Consider the following 19,791-nt stretch of genomic DNA (forward strand, 5'->3'; position numbering starts at 1 on the left):
GAAACAATAGTAAGTATTTTAGCCCATTACACAAAAAGAGAACACCATTAAGTCCAAATTTATACAATATACGTAAACTGAAGATTTGACAAGGAAAGAGTAATTTAATAATTTTTAACAATGTATCACCAAATATTAGTTACTTAAGAAAAAAAGATAATAAGTTTACATTTGAGAACATATACTACTTTAATCAAGTAACCAGTGTGAGTATCATCATATCATCAGTAATGGGACAAATCAAAATTGCACGTGACTTGCTAAGATGCAATGAGAAGAGAGCACCACTTCCGTGGTACTCCTGCCACAGATGTATGACCTAGATCGGACAGGTTCATCCAAAGACTGAGACTCAATCACAGAAAGCTCCCCCTCTCCCCACACCTCACCTCTATGTTACTGAAGGCCCATTTTCTTCTTACCCCATAGATCATATCCACTCTTCAACAAAAAGTGACAAGGTATATTAAAAAGCAAAACAAAACCAAAAATCCAAGCTTCTATCTCAGGAAAAGAGAAAAAGAACAGCAAATTTTTGCAACTTAAATTCAAAGCCAGCAGAGGGAGAGAAATAATAAAAACTAGAGCTAAAATCACTGAAACTGAAAACAGGAGGTCAATGAAGAAAATCCAAGAAAACAGCTGGCTCTCCAAAAACATCAATGAAACCATTAAGGACATAGCCAATGTTATTAAGAGAAAGGGAGAGAAAAACATAAATTATCATCTCAAGTAAGGGACCTCACTACAGATTCCATGGACATTAAAAGGATACTGAAGAATACTATGAGGACAATTTTATACCCACAAATTCAATAACCCATATGAAATGGACCAATTTCCCTAAAAAGACAGTCTGCCCAAACTCATACAATCTCAATATACCTGTATCATTTAATGAAATTGAATCAATAATAGCTTTACAAAACAGAAAGCACCACACCCTGATGACTTCACTGGTGAATTCTAGCAAACATTCAAGGAAAAAATACCAATTCTCTGTAATCTTTTTCAGGTGATAGAAGCAGAGGAAATAATTCCCAACTTGTCCTATGAGCATTACCTTGATGTCAAATTGATCAGCATTACCCTGATGTCAAAACCAGACAAAAGGTTACATGAAAACAGAACACTATCTCGCATTAATATACATGCACAGATTCTCAACAAAATATTAGTCAACTGAACGTAACTATGTCTAGGAAGAACTATACGCCACAACCAAATGCGAGTTCTTTCAGGTATGAAAGTTTTTAGTTCAACATTGGAAAATCTGTTACTATTAATCACATCAAAAGGCTGATGAGGAAAAACCACATGGTGGTATAAAAGATGAAGAAAAAGCATGTGACAAAGTCCAATACTAGATATTAATAAAACACCCTAAGCAAACTACAAATAGAAAGTAACTTCCTCAACTTGATAAAGAACATTCATAAAAACCCTACAGAAACAAAGCATCTACTTTCATCAGTGTTTTTAGTATCATACTGCAAGTCCTGGCTAATACAGTAAGATAAATGAAGGAAACAAACGCACGCCAAGCGGGAATAAAGATATAAAACTGTCTTTGTTGGCAGATGATGCAAAATATATTTCTAGCAGAATCAGATCTATAAATACACCAACAACAAACTGATGGTTGCTGAGGATAGGAGTAGAGGGAAGGGCAAAATGAGTGAGGAAGAGTGGGAAGTACTGGTCTGCAGTAATGGGACATGACAAGGAAATCACAGGGATGAAAGGTACAGCCAAGGGAATCCAGTGATGGTACTCTGAAAGCCCTGAATGATGACAGAGGGTATCTACATGTGTGGTGAGCACAACATAAGGAAGAAACTAGTCAAATCATCATGCACACTTGAAACTAATGGAACATTTATGTCAGCTATACTTCAATTAAAAAAAAAAACAAAACAAAACAGAGTTGGGGGGGAAGGGGGTAGAGCAGATAACTTTTGGAGCAGTGAAACTATTCTGTAGGATACTACAATTGCAGATGTGTCTCATTACACCTCTGTCCAAACAGACTATGAATTGCCAGAAATAAATCTCACTATAAACTATGAATTTTGGGTGATAGTAATTTGTTAAGGTAGGTCCGTCAATTTTACCAACTGCCGTCTCTGGTGAGGGATGCTGATGGTGGGGAGGTTGTGTGGCCAGGGAGATCAGGGTATATAGCAACACTATACTTTCCATTCCATTTTGCTGTAAATCTCAAAATGCTCTATAAAAAGAATGTTTATTAGTTAAAAAAAAAAATTATGAAGGTCCTGTTAACAAGTAAGGGATGAGAAAACAGTATAAATTTTTGACTCTCCTGCACTCATCCCAGGAAGAAAATCTTCCCCAATGTTAAATTTTTAATAAAACAGAATTCTGCTTTCTTCAGTTACATACCAAATGAAGAAAGGAAAATACTGCTCTCTTTCTACATTTTGTAAACAAGAGCTCAGAGCAGGAAGTGTCGCGTGGTTAACAGCATCACCACACCTGTCTGGTGCACTGGAGTAACATCAGTTTACACTCCTGCATGTGTTTCCTATCATACACTCCACATTCCCCAAGTCTTAGTCCACAGTTCCAACTTTTTCAGAGATGTCTTTAGGGATGATGCACAAACCTTTTCCATCTCGAGGGGGAGCTCCTTTAGCTTTAAAACTATCCACTGGTGCCTTTGTATCTGTTTCCAAAGCAATGCTTATCTGGATCTCAGCCTTGAATTTGGTGTATTTATTACTCAACAACTGGTACCACTTTGGAGCCTGCAGAGGAACAAAAAACACAAACATCTCAATAATGAACAGGACATCGACGAGAGTAGGCAACATTCTCTAAGGTTCCAAATATATTTCCCGTAGTTCCTCAGTACTTTCTCCTCTTTTAAAATATCTTTCACATTTTCATCCAAAGAATTTCATCCTGCTTATTAGGAAGCTAACTGAACTTCCTCTTGAAACCAGAAGTGTATACTACCAACTTTCCACACCCCGAAGCCCTAAGTTTCCACTTTTTCCAGCATATGCCTGCATATCCCATTTCTGCTATTCTGCATGTATCAAATGAGGGAAAAGGAAAGCTGGTATTAACAAAAGACACTAGCAGGATGCCTGGGTGGCTCAGTGGTTGAGCGTCTGCCTTTGGCTCAGGTCATGATCCCGAGGTTCTGGGATCAAGTCCCAGAACCTGCTTCTCCCTTTGCCTATGTTTCTGCCTCTCTCTCTGTCTCTCTCATAAATAAATAAATAACATTTTTTTTTAAAGATACTAGCAAAATGGTAAAGCAGAGACCTGAGGTAGAGTTCTGGGTTATGAACCATGTACCTGACTGCAATACAAAGGCTTTCTCATAGAATCAAACAGCCTGGATTACCTCAACACCCTCACCAGAGTAACTCTGAGAAATTCTAGTACTCAAGCCAGCCTGAGGGTCATGGCCTAGAACCACCAGTTTCATTCCTGCCAGAGCATCAATGCAATCAATGGAAACAGTGTTCTTACTCTGACCGCTGTTATATAAATCCGCAGGAACTGGTGCTTATACAGAAAGCCCAAAACCAAAAGCTGCTGTCTTGTATCAAGTTTTCGTTTGATAAATTAAAGAGGACTAACTAGACCATAGCCTTTAAAATCTACACCCAAGGTTTTTTAAAAGCAAAAACTCAGTCTCTTGATGTATTCTCTATGATAGATATTTTATCATTTTAAGTATAAGCTTGAAAAAGAGTTTTAGCAACTTAAAGAATTTATGAGATATTTTTCCGTTACGTAAGTCAGAAAAATCTGAGCTTTTCTGTGTTGATGTTCATTTATAGAGAATCAATTTATTTTTAACTTCATACGTTCTACTCACCAATTCAAGTATTTCTGCTAATAAACAGGAGAGAAAAAAATAAAATAAAAAAAAAATAAACAGGAGAGAATAAGCAAGACAACATTTGGTTTTCCTAAAATTCTTAATTCTGAAACATTTCTCCTTAACCCTAATAGTGATAAAAAGCAAACATGACGACAAAGTGCCCTATGGGACCAGAGGTAAGGGGTAAGGAGGAGGAATGCCCAAAGCGTTTGCAGGCAAGACCACCTCAGTATCCTCCCCTCAAGAGAATTTACCTCCTCCGTAACCAAAGCCACTGCAGAAGTGTCCTGTGCAAGTTGTAGTAAAGCTAATCAAGTGAATCAGGGACAAAATCATGATTGAGGAGCTAAGATTCAAGAAAGAAAACCTTTTTCAGAACCCGAGCGCAGAGGGCTGAGGAATAGTACCCCAGGAGGGAGGAGAAAAAGATTATCTTGTGAAACATTTTAAAATTTCAGCTTCTTTTGAAGGATTCCAAATTTGGGCTAAGCTACCTGGCTCATTTGTAAATATCATGGCCATCAGTAGTGAAAATGTTGGTAACAGATCAATGTTTCTTGACAGAATTCTTTTTTTTTTAAAGATTTATTTAATTTATTTATTTATTATTTATTTATTTATGAGAGAGAGAGAGAGAGAGAGAGAGAGAGAGGGGCAGAGACAGGAGGAGGGAGAAGCAGGCTCCACGCCGGAAGCCCGACGTAGGACTCGATCCCGGGACTCCAAGATTGCGCCCTGGGCCAAAGGCAGGCGTTAAACCGCTGAGCCACCCCTCTTGACAGAATTCTAATTCAGGATTCATACCAAGAATAAAGGATGTAATGAGCAATGGGTGTTAATCACAACTGATAAATTATTGAAAAAATGGTATCTGAAACTAATAATGTATGATATGTTGGATAACTGAATTTAAATAAAAAAATAAAGGACTTCAAAAACAAGTTTTTAATTGTTTTCTCTTAAAAGAGTTGTGACAAAAGTAATAAAAATTGAAAGTAAAGCATTTCCAAAGTAACATAAAAAAATGTTAGAGAGATTTTAAACAGATGAAAGAAACATTTTCAGTAACAGAAAGCACTGACCTAGGAATCAAACCCTGAATTCTTTTCCCTTCTCTGTGTGTGTGTTCCTGTGTATGTGTGTGTTGGGGGTGGGGGGGTTACTGTTAACATCACCTAAGTGCATTGCAGTATGTTTATTCATTCCGACTGCTACAGGAGCAATTCAAGGAGCAGGAAGCTGGGAAACCAGTGAGATGGCTACTACCACAGCCATGAAAGGAGAAGAAAGCAGAGTGGCGGGCAGCCCGGGTGGCGCAGTGGTTTAGCACCGCCTTCAGCCCAGGGCATCATCCTGGAGACCCGGGATCAAGTCCCACATCAGGCTCCCTGCATGGAGCCTGCTTCTCCCTCTGCCTGTGTCACTGCCTCTCTCTCTCTCTCTCATGAATAAATAAATAAAATCTTTAAAAAAAGAAAGAAAGGACAGTGGCTGAGGCTGGGATCGAGACAGTGAAAATGTAGAATAGTAGCTGGATCGGGGTGGCTGGAAAGGGATGCATGATGGCCTGAAAAGCGAGGTGTGGAGGAAGACTCCTGGACTTGGAGCTTGCATGCCTGGAAGAAGAGTTGTGATCATTCACTGAAGGGAGGAACACTGCAAGAGGTTTACCACTCAAAGCAAAGCTCAGCAGGTGAACGTGCTAAGCTCCAGGTAAGAGTATCGTGACCATATGTTTGAGCTCACAGACAGTCTCCTTTGGGAAAAATAGTTCTAGGTCAAAGAAATGACCAAAAGACCAGGATTTTCTAAATCAAATTTATCAACCGAAAGATAAGAAGTGCCATCCAGGCTCAACCCTCCACCTTTCAGGTCCAATACTCCCTGTCCTTTCCATCAATTTAGCATCTACCACAAATCGACAAAACAATCAGTAACAAAACATCAAAAGGCTAGTACCTGCTTTGTTTCTTGAGCAGTTCTTAAGTCTAGAACAATGTAACCTATAGTTTCCTTGGCTGAAGATACAGGATCCAAGGCAAAACACTGCAGTTTGATAGGAGTACGTTGCAACCTGTAAAGTAACAATTTACATTAGAGATAAAGTAGCTTCTGTTTAATATTGAACTGATGTTCTGTTAGCTTTGAAAAAGCTGCCCCCTACTACTAGGACAATTATAATTTTGTTAGATAACTAAAAACTATATTTTCTGAAATATTCTTCAACTGATCCCAACTATTAATTACACCCATTTATCTTTATACCAAGTAATATTCAAAGACTGATTTCACAATATTTTCCTCCTACTGTCACACACACATAAAACTACAAATACAAATAAATATTTAAAGCTCTGTCACTTTAATAATGAAATAAACTTAGGAATTAATTACCATAAAATCACAAACTATTCCAGAAGCCACTGAAAACAAAACTGTGATCTCCTCTAAGAATTTATTACCCTTTCAAATCCAACAAATTTAGTCATAGAAAAAAATAAATTTCTCCTGACATTCATTTTTGAACTTTGCAATTTTACTTGTTCTAGTCCTAGGTCATAGCAAGGAATGAAGTCATTCTGTGTTTCCCAGAAAAATATTTTTTCAATGCTTTTTAAAATACAAGTATCTGTGCTCTTGCCTGTTTCCAGTCATCTGAGTTCAAGAAATAAGACATTCTAACTTTAAGCTTGTTTTATGTCCTGATACCCAATGTTTATATGTCTAAAATCAAGTATAAAATATATTTTTTTAAAGATTTTATTTATTCATGAGAGACAGACAGAGAGAGAGAGAGAGAGAGAGGCAGAGACACAGGCAGAGGGACAAGCAGGCTCCATGCAGGGAGCCTGATGTCAGACTCAATCCTGGGTCTCCAGGATCAGCGCCTGGACTAAAGGTGGCACTAAACCGCTGAGCCACCCGGGCTGCCCTATTTTAGAGTCTTTTATGTAATTACTATATACACATATTTATATGTCCTTGGCAGGTCAAGTATATATAACAAATGAAGTAACAGAAATTACAATGAGTTCCAACCCTCATTAATATTGGCTAGGCATCATTACAGAATATCTATCTATTCCCTTCTATAACGTCTATTCTCTCAGACATCAGAAAAACTAGATGTAGCAGTTAGAGATGCAGGCTCTAGCGGTCAAATGGCTGGGCTCTACAGCCAACCAGCTAACTTACGACAAGTTACTTACCTTTTGATGCCTCACTCGTAATGGGGAGGAAATCCTAACACCCACTTCATAGGGCTGTTCTGATGCTCAAATGAATTATTACTACAAAGTACTTTGAAAATCTGGCACATTACAAAACTACTAAACAGGTATTATTATCATTGTTACTATAATCTAATAGGATATAAATTTACTCATCTCTAGGAGCCTGAAACACAGAGTAGGGAGGAACTGAGAACATCAGTCACCTGTGCTGATGAAGGGCCTTCCTGTCAATCTCCCAGGCTAACTCTGTAGCAAATTCTGGCTGGTCAGTGTGGTCCACAGGGTCGGTAGCCAACTGTTCTCCATCAAACTTTGCTTCTACTACAAGCATATGCTTTGGACGCTTGGGGAAATGGCGACCTGGAATTAAAAGACTATAAGGATTAATCAGAAGCATACAACCATCAAAATATGATTTTTTTTTTCAAATATAATCTTTTAGCACATTTTAAAAACTGATCTACATCAGGAGTTGTTGACTTCTATATTCCACTAATTACTTACTAAACATGTACAAATTCATGATTCACAACAAACGAATCAAAGTGAAAGCTACAATTTGTAAACTTGTGCTTCTCAAACATCAACATGCACAGGAATCACCTGGTGACCCTGCTCAAATGTATATCCTGGTTCACTAGGTCTAGGATGGGCCTAAGAGGCTGCATTTCTAACAAGATCCCATCTGAGGTCAATGCTATTGTCCTTGATTTGCCCTCTGAGCAGCAAAGATCTCAATGCCAACGTAGTACTAAACAATTAAAAATGTGATTTCACTATTTTAGGTATTACTATACCAGCAGTGAATATGGAACAATGAAGTTGTCAGGAGAGTTGGGAAATAATCAAGTTAGCAAAAAAAAAAAAAAGACAATCTGTTTCTTAATTTGCCTGTATCTTAATTTGCCTAAATACTCAGCAAATTGGCCAGGGAAAAAGAGACACAGGTTTCTTTACAGATTCATTCAAATCTCAAGGACAATGTTGTAAATGATCAAAAGGAATAAAATATTCTGTCTACACATCATTTTCCACTGGTACTGCCTGCTCCATTCCTTCCCTGTTTACTGAAGGCACATCAGAGTCAGGTATTAATTATGACAAAGGCTGGGATACAGAGAGTACTTGGCCTTAAGGAATTGAGGGTCTAGTGGAAAGAGAAACTGAAAACACCGCAAACATTCAACCTGTTTATAGGTCTGGTGAGGCATATTTTGGTGAGATGAGCGTTGACCACTGTTAAATAAATACATCCCAGCTGCTACTCACCCTGGTACAAGCTACTTTGTAAGGAAGAGGTCAGAGAGATCTTGACTGCAATCCTGTGACTTTCAACCTGAAGCTCTCATTTGAAACTCCCCATCTAGAAGTCTTACCACATGTGGCTCAGCTCTCCCAATTAGCAGTCACAGAGGCCTCTCCCTGCACTCATTTTGAGCCACTCTAAAAGATCACCGGCTTGCCCAGATGAATTTCATCAATGTCAAAAAACCTGTATTTTCAGTCACACTATCATAACTAAAAGCACCAACTGGCCTTAGAACAAGAATATGTACTGGAACGAACAGGTGCCTGCCTCATTCCAAAGACAATACTCCGAGAACAGAAACCTTGTCTTTTTCATCCTTGGAATCAGCAGGTGCCCCAGTTTTGCTCATGGTAGAAACCTCATCATTTTCTTTTGAATAAAGGGCATTTCTAGAGCTAAAGTCAAGAAACCGCAGGTAGCTCAATTTAACTAAGGAGCTGGAAATATATGAACATACGACAGGAGAAGAGGTAAAGCTGAAAAAGTAGGCAAGAGATGTATCATAAAGGGCCATGAATCCATTCTAAAAAGTAGAGACATTATCCCTTAGGACACTGAAGGATCTTAAGACAATAAGATTTGCATTTCAAAACAATTACCCTAGTGATAAGAACAGTAGACGTTCTCTGAAAAAGGAAAAAGGAAAAAAAAAAACCCATTCATGAAAGAGACTACTGAAGAGATTACTACATTAGATTAGGTGGATAATGAGGACCTCAAAGCAGGGCACTCACAGTGGAAAATTATTCATTTACCAGTTTACACAAAGCACCTCGTATTATTTTAAAAATAAAACTAACAAAACTTGGTGACCATTTGGAAGGTGGGGATGGAGAAAGTGGGGATGGAAGGTGGGGATCTCCTACCCAGGGAGATAAGGACTCTCAGGTTCTGGGCTTGCGGCAACAACACAGTTACAATGATGGATGGAAACACAAACAAAAGGAGCTGGTTTGCAGGCAGGCGCACACGCCAGTGGTAGCTATGTTTGTGGCAACACCTAACTGACATCCCTAAATCCAAGTTCTCTTCCCTGCAACACCGCTACTAAACTTGCAAATAATGTACTTCTACTTAGGAATATGGACGACTCCCTCTTTTTTAGAGCATGAACTCTAAACTCCTTGGCTGTCAAAATCCTCCAGGGTCTATTCACTCCAGCTACACAAGCTTATTTTACCAGAATATTCCTCAGTGTTCACCTCCCTTGACCCGGGGCATCTTACAGACCTCTCCACCACTCCATCCACCATACTTACTCCATCGCTGCTGGCCTGGGTAATCTAATTGCCAGCAAGGACTTTCTTTCAACCTTAACACTCACGGCCCTTAAGCACATCATACCAACTCATCCCCAAAACCAATGTTTACAGCCCACATCCAGTGTTTTTAATATTCTACCGCCTCCCAACATACTGTGTCCTGCAACTGAATTGGATCTCCCCAAGAAGACAGACTACTACATCCTTGAAGGGAGAGACAGCGCACGCCTTTTATTTCAGTTTCCTCCTTTGCCCTGCAGGGATCAAGTAGCAAGTCCAAAAGCTTTTACTGACCAAATGACAAAGGGATTTCAATCCTCTGTCTTTAAACAATAAGTAACCTAACAGTTTAAAATGCCCCAAGAGAAACGAACTAGGGGTGGTGGAAGGGGAGGTGGGCGGGGGGTGGGGGTGACTGGGTGGTGGGCAAGGACGTGGGCACTTGACAGGATGAGCACTGGGTGTTATTCTGTATGTTGACAAATTGAACACCAATAAAAAATAAATTTATTTTAAAAATAAAATAAAATAATAAAATGCCTCAAGAGTTTACAGCTTCTGGTAAGCTTTCTGGTCCAAAACTCACTATAACTCGTTCACTTTATCCTCCAAATCATGCCAGGCCTCCACAAAAAACCTCCACTGGGTGCTTAAAAAAAAAAAAAAAAAAAAAAAAAGTCAGGCAGCCTGTGTGGCTCAGTGGCGTAGCGCCACCTTCGTCCCGGGTGTGGTCCTGGAGACCCGGGATCGAGTCCCACATCATTCATGGAATGGAGCCTGCTTCTCCCTCTGCCTGTGTCTGTGTGTCTTTCTCTATGTGTCTCTCATGAATGAATAAATAAAATGAAAAAAAAAAAAAAAAAAGTCCAGCCATCCCTCTGGTCCACTCCAGATGACTTGTCATGTTACTCATCACCTGTCCTCCATCTATCTACCAATTCCTATGTCCTCCACTTTCCGGCAACCTACTTTCCAACCACACTGAATTTAAGCAATTGCACAATACGCCTGGTTTTTCCATACCTGGAGTTTTCTTGGCTCTTCCCTTTGCGTGAAAAGCCCTCCTTTCCTCCCCTTTGACACCTATGTAATCATCCCTTAGGACCCAAATCAATATCACTTCCGCTGGGAAATCATCCCCAGAGCTTGTCTTTTCCTTCTTCCACACCCTGAAAAATGCACATTCTGCACGCTGATTGGGGCTCTCCTATCCTTCCATTCCCAGCACAGTGCCTGACACTCCAAAAGCCTCCCATAATCAAATGTCAGGTATTCAACAAGCCAAACCTCGAGGCCCGTATAACAGTCTGGACAACTCCAGACCTCTAGGACCCCTATCAAGGCTCGTAAAGGGGAACAGCCTCTGCAATACTGCGGGAAATCTGTATTTGCCTCAAAGTTCTCGCAAATGGCTTGACCAGGGGCCGCTGAGCAGGACGTGCTCTGCAGGCACACTAAGCTCACACGTAAAAGGCTGTTACGGATGGAAGTCGTTTTTCCTACATTCTCTGGGGCTCCGACTGCTCACGTTAAACATCTCCTACCCCTAAGCGCTCACACTCCCTTGAGAGATTCGTCTTAAGTCAATCGCCTAGCAGACCCAACTAACTCCAACTGTGAGCCAGAGCCAGGAGGGCGCGGAAGCCCAGACGCCCAGGTTCTCGCGGGTCCCAAGGCCTCGGCCGCACGCCGCTCTGCGAGAACTCGGGAGGCTGCAGTTGCGCAGGCAAAGCCCCGGGCCGCTCACCTTCCAGAATGGACACGACGATGAGCAGCTGGTCGGACTTGGAGACCATGGTCGCGGCGCGCGGCCCGCAGGCGGGGTCTGCCTGGGGGAAGAGGGACCGGGTGAGGGGCGGCAGGCCCGCGACCAGCCCCAGGGCCCCGGCGCGGCTCCCACCGCCCGCTCCGCGCTCCCCGACCCCGACCCCGACCCCGACCCCGGGCCGCCGGCGCAGCCCGAGCCCTGCCCCGACCCAGGCCAAGGCCACGGCCACGGCCACGGCCACGCCCGCGGGGGGAGGCGAGCCCGCCGCCGGAGGACCTTTTGCCGCCTGCGTTGCCGCTTTTCAAACGCCCGGGCAGCCGCCGCGGCAGCCGCCGCGCCCCGCTTCCGCCTAGCAACCGGGTCCGCAGGCCCAGCGCCGGGGAAGCCTGGAGGACAAAGGGTGATAGAGACCAGGGCGGCGGCAGCTAGAACGCCCCTCAGCCGGCTTCGCCTCGGCCCTTTTAAGCCCTGATCCACAGCCCCAGGGAGAAGCCGCGTCCATGGCCCCACGGCGCCCCCTGCTGGCCGGCCGGGGGAAGGCGGGCGCCTTGGCGGGCCCGAAGGCGCAGGCGCACTGCCGCGGCGAGCGCTTCCGGCAGCGACCGTAGTGCTGTGAGCGTGCGCTCCGCCCCCGCCCGCCAGCACCTGGGGCCAGGGCGGCAGGGAGGACGGGCGCGCGCACGCGCACACAGCACGCGCAGAGCTGCCCCGCGTCACTACTGCTCAAAACTCTCCTCAGTGACTGAACCGCCACCTCAGGCTGAACTGAAAAAGCCCCAAATAGTACTCGCGCCGCACCATGAAAGTTCGCGTTTTGAAGACAAGTAGCGTCACTACGGTAATTACTGTAACTGCTGGCGGTGACGTAGACTCCCCGAGAATTTCCTGTACTTTAGAAACTACCCTGAAACGAAAACATAGTCACGTGGCCAGGGAAATGAGAAAGTACAGGTTCCAGGGTCGGCTGACGACCGGGTGAGCTCGTTAGCACGGTCGAGACCGCCAGGACACAAAGCCTCGCGCCCCGCCCCGCCCCACAACCTTCGGGCCTTAATTCCGGGGAAGATTAGAAAGAAATCCTTCCGAGGTGGCCTCGCGGGGACTGCACCTCCGGGCGGGGCGAGGGGGGCGGTGAGTAGGAAGGAAAAACAATCCCCACCCCACATCCCCGTGCACCCAAAAGGAGAGGAGAAGGATGTGCACTGCGGGGGAGAGAGCTCCCTGGAAAGGAGGCATCCTGCAGGCCGAAACCAAAGTAATGCTCTACTTTGGGTTCGTCGTTAACAAGGCATTCTTTGTGTCAGATGTCACACAGACTCAAAACTAGATATACAGTAATACAGGGAACCCAGCAAGTACCCGAAACACAGCTTCAACAATTACCAATTAAAGACCAATCTTCATTTGCTCCGTTAATTTGGAGCAAGACCCTAGTATCCTAACAACTCATCTCTTTCAGTGTGTACCTCTAACACATAAAGATTTTTTAAATACCTTGATATATTAACCTCAATTGCATTATTTTACCTAAAAAGTTAAAAAAAAAAATTCCCTAACACCTGTAAGTATACGCTGTTCAAATCAGGATCCAGAGAGGTTTTAAAGCAGTGTATCGGATTGATCGGTCTTTCGTGTCTTGTCATGCACAGGCACTCATTTCCACTTTTTTTTCCCCTTGAAACTTCGTTAAAGAAATTCGTCATGTATCCTGTGGAGTTTAACACTGTCTAAATTTTGTTGAAGTAATACCAATGTCCTTATTTAACATATCATCTGTTGAGCAGTCTAATGAAGATCCCCATTGACAATACTGGGGATCAGCAAACAGTTCAACAACAGCAAGCCAAAAGCAAGGTTTTTATGGCGCAAAACACTATTTAGATTAAATCCTAGAAAAAAGGAGGCCAAAGCAATGGGGCCAAAGTGTCTCCAGTGCAAAGAATACTCCTGAAAATCAGAGTTGGGGAACTAATTCTACCATTCACATGCTAGGTGACCTTAGGCAACTCACTTTACCTCTCTGAGCTTCAGTTTCACTACACAATAGTAGTATACATAATTTCTTAGTTCGGGACCTAAATGTAGTAAGTGCCATTTAGTTATTATCTTTTTCTATGAACAATAACGGGCTTTATGTTTGTAGCTATATGAGAACTAGGAAATTGCCATCAAGATGCCTCATTGTTTTGTTTTATGATATTTCAGACTGAAAAGATAGATTGTAAACCCTCACTGAATGTCAGAATCATCTCACATCGGAAACAAAAAATCTGGCAAACCATTAAAATTAATTCAGAAACTTTCTCACGTAGTAAAATTTTCATACAGTTCCTTTTATCTGGATTTCTCCCCTCCTCTGAACAACACTATTACCCTCAAAATCATATCATCACAGCTTCTGAAATCATCAACTTAGTTGGTTCTTCTTTTACATATGGTACCAAATTAATGACATAAAACTTCCCACATATCCCATCTAGAAATGGAATTATAATTCCACCAGCATCTATAGCCGTTTATCTGTTATTCTATAATCTAATTTTTAAGATTTTATTTATTTATTCATGAGAGACACAGAGAGAGAAAGAGAGAGGCAGAAACACGGGCAGAGGGAGAAGCAGGCGCCATGCAGGGAGCCCGACCTGGGACTCAATCCCGTCTCCAGGATCACACCCTAGGCTGAAGGTGGCGCTAAACCACTGAGACACCTGGGCTGCCCTATAATCTAATTTTTTTAAGATTTTATTTATTTATTCATGAGAGACACAGAGACAGAAACAGGTAGAGACAGGCTTCCTGCGGGGAGCCCGATATGGGACTCATCCCAGGATCCCGGGATCACGACCTGAGCGGAAGGCAGACACTTAACCACTAAGCCACCCAGGCATCCCTAATCTAATTTATCAAATGTGATATTAAACAGTAGTAACTTCAGTTCTAGCACAAACCATCATATTTTATCCTAAATTTACTTACGCAAATGCTGTTAAGACAAATTTTGTGTAATAGGCAATATGAAATTCATTATAAACATGCAAATTCAAATTGTCCACCTAAAAGCTTATCATAGGGCAGCCCCGGTGGCTCAGTGGTTTGGCACCGCGCCTTCAGCCCAGGGTATGATCCTGGAGACCCGGGATTGAGTCCCACGTTGGGCTCCCTGCATGGGACCTGTTTCTCCCTCTGCCTGTGTCTCTGCCTCTCTCTCTCTTTCCCTCTCTCTTTCTCTCTCTCTCTCTGTCTCTCATGAATAAATAAAATCTTTTAAAAATAAATAAAAGCTTATATTAGGTAGCTTTGTTTTTATGGATTTCTACCAAAAAGTAAAGAACAAAATAAAGGATTTTGACCCAAGTCTTTCTTTTTCTGAAGTTATTTTACAATTTGGAAAAGCACTTTTGTTATAGTAGGCCTCTAGTTTTTTTTTTGTTTTTGTCTCCCCAGCAACGTTTATGGCCCAAGACAGGAAGGATCGGAAGCTATGTTCCCCTTCCTCTGTCCCTTCCTTCTTCTTTCCCCTTATCACAACACACACACTCACACATACGTGCACTTAGTACAATTTCAGACAAGATAGCAGGAGTAACATAAAGACATGTACTCAAGACCTAAAACGTGTAAAAGCATGGTCCCAGACCCTGACCTTCCAGAGGGTCTCCGAAAACAGCTTCCTTCTGGCAGAGGGAGGAAGAGTGGAGATAGGAACTCTTACACGGTGTCAACATGACTTTCCTTCCAACTCAGTATGTGATACCTATAAATTTGACAATGAATTTGGGTGCCCTTACTCCCCTGAAGAAGGGTTGCTAATGCCCTGTCAGGACAGGCAGGGAAACCCAATAGCCAAGAGCCATAGAGAACTGCATTCCAAATCCTGCCATATTATTCACTTTGTGACTTGCCCAAGTTGCTTGGCCATTTGTATATATAAAACCTCACTTTTGCCATCTGTGAAACAGGGTTAATAGGTGTTTGTGAAGATTAATTGGCATTACTTCAATGAGAAGCCCCAGCTATGATGAAATCGGACTTTACTAGCCATTTTTATTGTGTATATGGACAGATGTATTATTTTGTCATTTGTTTCTTTTTGTGTTCTGCAAAGATAACCAGCTTTTGTATGTTCCCTCACCTCGGCCTATATTTTCTAAGGGTGATATCCTCCCAAAACAGCTTCTCTCCTGGCTCTTATCAAAGGCCACAGCAGGGTGCTCCAAAGTCAAACATTCCTTCAGGTCAGGTGATTGCAATTAACTAGTGACACCTGCGGGGCCGGACCTGTGCAGAAGCAGAGGGCCCCGCCTGTCTAATGGGCAGCCTTTCTCTGCCCAGCTCGTAAAAGCCAGATTTCCTAATGCTCCATTAGAAGTTAGAATTATAGATTTTAATGTGAACTCCTTTGATTTTCTTTCTTTCTTTAATTTGAGAGAGAGAGCAAGTAGAGAGCCAGAGGGAGCTGGCACAGTGTGGAGCCCAATGCAGGGCTCAGTCTCACCACCCTGAGATCATGACCTGACCTGAAATCAAGAGTGAGACACTTAACTGAACCACCCAGGTGCCCTACTGATTTGATTTTTTCTTTTATTTATTTACTTTATTTAAAAAAATGTTTTTAATTTAAATTCAAGTAATTAACATGTAATGTCTCATTGGTTTCAGAGGCAGAGGTCAGTGATTCATCAGTCTTACATAACCCCCATGTGTGTGTTCATCACATCACATGCCCTCCTTAATGTCCATCACCCAGTTACCCCATCCCCCCACCTTACCTCCCCTCCAGAAACCCTCAGTTTGTTTCCCATGATTAACAGCTTCTGGGGAACCCTGGGTGGCTCAGCAGTTTAGCACCTGCCTTTGGCCCAGGGCACGATCCTGGAGTCCCAGGATCGAGTCCCACCTCGGGCTCCTGGCATGGAGCCTGCTTCTCTCTCTGCCTCTCTCTCTATCATTCATAAGTAAATAAAAAAATAAATCTAAAAAAAAATAAAGAGTTTCTTATGGTTTGTCTCCCTCTCGTCTTGTTTTACTTTTTCCTCTCCTCCTCTATGATCCCGTTTTGTTTCTTAAATTCCACGTATGAGTGAGATAATGTTTGTCTTTCTCTGACTTATTTCATTTAGCACAATATCCTCTAGTTCCATCCTAGTCATTGCAAATGGCAAGATTTCTCTTTTTTTTTTTTGATGGCTGAGTATTCCATTGTATTCATATACCACATCTTTATCCATTCATACGTTGATGAACATCTGGGCTCTTTCCATAGTTTGGCTATTGTGGGCATTGCTTCAATAAACATTGGGGTGCAGGTGCCCCTTAGAATCACTACATTTCTGTCTATGGGGTAAATTCCTAGTAGTGTAATTGCCAGGTTTTAAGGTAGCTCTATTTTCAACTTTTTGAGGAACCTCGATACTGTTTATCCAGAGTGGCTGCACCAGCTTGCATTCCCACCAAATTGTACGAGGTTCCCCTTTCTTCTCATCCTCACCAACATCTGTCATTTCCTGACTTGTTAATTTTAGCCATTCTGACTGGTGTAATATCTCATCATGGTTTTGATTTGCATTTCCCTGATGCCAAGTGATGTAGAGTATTTTCTCAAGTATCTCTTGGCCATTTGTATATCTTCTTTGGAGCAATGTCTGTTCAAGTCTTCTGCCCATTTCTCAATTGGATTATTTGTTCTTTAGGTGTTGAGTTTGGTAAATTCTTTATAGGTTTTGGATCTAGCCCTTTATCTGGTAAGACAATTGCAAATATCTTCTCGCATTCTGTCATTGTCTTTTGGTTTTGTAAACTGTTTCCTTTGCTGTGCAAAAGCTTTTTATCTTGATGAAGTCCAAATAGTTCATTTTTATCTTTGTTTCCCTTGCCTCTGGAGACATGTTTAGCAAGAAGTTGCTGTGGCTGAGGTCATAGAGAATGCTACCTGTCTCACATTTAGGTCTTTCATCCATTTTGAGTCTATTTTTGTGTATGGTATGAGGTATAAGGTATGAGGAAATGGCCTATTTTCACTCTTCTGCATATGGCTGCCCAGAATTTTCCCAATAGCATTTGTTGAAAAGACTCATTTTTTCCACTGGATATTCTTTTCTGCTTTGTTAAAGATGAGTTGACCATAGAGTTAAGGGTCCATTTCTGGATTATCTATTCTGTTCCACTGATATTTGTGTCTGTTTTTGTGCCGGTATCATACTGTCTTGATGATTATAGCTTTGTAATATAGCTTGATATCTGGAATTGAGATGCCACCAGTTTTGGTTTTCTTTTTCAACATTCCTTTGGCTATTCGGGATCTTTCCTGGTTCCATACAAATTTTAGGATTATTTGTTCCAATTCTGTGAAATAAATTGATGGTATTTTGATACGGATTGCAATGAATGTATAGATTGCACTAGGCAGCACAGACATTTTAACAATATTGGTTCCTCCAATCCATGAGCATGTGACGTATTCCCATTTCTTTGTGTATTCCTCAATTTCTTTCATAAGTGTTCTATAGTTTTCTGAGTACAAGTCCTTGCCTCTTTGGTTAGTTTTATTTCTAGGTACCTTATGGTTCTGGTGCAATTATAAATGGGATCGACTCCTTAATTTCCCTTTCTTTTGTTTCATTGTTAGTGTATAGAAATGCAACTGACTTCTGTGCATTGATTTTATATCCTGCCACTTTGCTGAATTCCTGTAGGAGTTCTAGCAATTTTGGGATGGGGTCTTATGGGGTTTCCATATAGAGTATCATATCATCTGTGAAGAGTGAGAGTTTGACTTCTTTGCCAATCCAGATGCCTTTTATTTCTTTTTGTTGTCTGATTGCTGAGGCTAGGACTTCTAGTATTATGCTGAACAACAGTTGTGAGAGTGAGTATCCCTGCCATGTACCTGACCTTAGGGGAAAAGCTCTCAATTCTTCCCCATTGAGAATAATATTAGAAGTGGCTTTTCGTAGATGGCTTTTATGTTATTGATGTATGTTTTCTATATCCATATGCTGTGAAGAGTTTTAATCAAGAAAGAATGCTTTTTCTGCATCTATTGAGAGGATCATATGGCTCTTGTCCCTTCTTTTATTAATGTAGTAGACTACCCTTGCAGCCCAGGAATAAATCCCACTTGGTCATGGTGAATAATCCTTTTAATGTGCTGTTGGATCCTATTGGCTAGTATCTGGGTGAGAATTTTTGCATCCATGTTCATCAGGGATATTGGTCTGTAATTCTCCTTTTTGGTGGGGTCTTTGTCTGGTTTTGTTATCAAGGTAATGCTGGCTTCTTAGTGTTTGTAAGTTTTCCTTCCATTTCTATTTTCTGTAGCAATTTCTTTCAGAGAATAAGCATTAATTCTTCTTTAAATGTTTGGTAGAATTCCCCTGGGAAGCCATCTGGCCCTGGATTCTTGTTTTTTGGGAGGTTTTTGATTTTGGCTATGGGTCTGTTCAGTTTTCTATTTTTTCCTGTCCCAGTTTTGGTAGTTTATATGTCTCTAGAAATACATTCATTTCTTATAGATTGCTTAATTTGCTGGCATATAGTTGCTTATACTATGTTTTTATTATTGTATTTCTTTGGTGGTTTTTATGATCTCTCCTCTTTCAGTCACAATTTTATTTGGGTCCTTCCTCTTTTCTTTTTGATAAGTCTAGCCAGGGGTTTATCAATCTTACTAATTCTTTCAAAGAACTAGTTCATAATTTCATTGATCTGTTCTACTGTTCTTTTGGTTTCTATTTCATTGATTTCTGCTCTAATCTTTATTAATTCTCTTCTCCTGCTGGGTTTAGGCTTAATTTGCCGTTCTTTCTCCAGGCTTTAGGTATAAGGTTAGATTGTGTATTTGAGGCCTTTCTTGTTTCTTGAAAAAGGCTTGTATTGCTATATATTTCCCTCTTAGGACTGCCTTTGCTGTATCCTAAAGGTTTTGAATAGTTATGTTTTCATTTTCATTTGTTACCATGAATTTTTAAAATTCTTCTTTAATTTTCTGGGTGATCCATTCATTCTTTAGTAGGATGCTCTTTAGCCTCTATGTATTTGAGTTCTTTCCCAATTTCCTCTTGTGACCAAGTTTAAGTTTCAAAGCACTGTGGTAATCACATCTTTTGGTACTGGTTGAGACCTGATTTGTGGTGCAGTATGTGATCTATTCTGGAGAATATTCCATGTGCACTGGAGGAGAATGTGTATTCTGTTGCTTTACTATGAAATTCTCTGAATGTATCTTTGAAGTCCATCTGGTCCTCATCTCTTATAGTCTTTGATTTAAAATCTAATTTGTCGGGGGGGGGGGAATCTGAAAAAAATCTAATTTGTCTGATATAAGGATTATCACTTCAGCTTTCTTTTGACATCTATTA

At 41.4% G+C, this 19,791-nt stretch overlaps 1 protein-coding gene across 8 annotated transcripts in view; it reads right to left on the reverse strand.

Annotated features, from left to right (window-relative positions):
* CEP120 (centrosomal protein 120) overlaps positions 1-19,791 on the reverse strand; it is a 118,967-nt gene that overhangs the window by 52,211 nt on the left and 46,965 nt on the right. For 3 of the 8 annotated variants that reach the window (XM_077911428.1, XM_077911433.1, XM_077911434.1), the window contains 4 exons: positions 11,414-11,495; positions 7,299-7,455; positions 5,822-5,936; positions 2,627-2,768 (listed from right to left, as the gene is read on the reverse strand). In XM_077911428.1, the coding sequence (XP_077767554.1) occupies positions 2,627-2,768; positions 5,822-5,936; positions 7,299-7,455; positions 11,414-11,462 (463 nt within the window). In that variant the 5' untranslated portion in view covers positions 11,463-11,495. Of the gene's footprint in view, positions 1-2,626; positions 2,769-5,821; positions 5,937-7,298; positions 7,456-11,413; positions 11,496-11,710; positions 11,930-19,791 lie in introns of those variants that run through there. The other 5 variants (XM_077911431.1, XM_077911430.1, XM_077911429.1 and 2 more) reach the window with 3 other exon arrangements.

The sequence above is a fragment of the Canis aureus genome, chromosome 10, assembly GCF_053574225.1.
Source record: "Canis aureus isolate CA01 chromosome 10, VMU_Caureus_v.1.0, whole genome shotgun sequence".
Taxonomy (NCBI): Eukaryota; Metazoa; Chordata; class Mammalia; order Carnivora; family Canidae; genus Canis; species Canis aureus.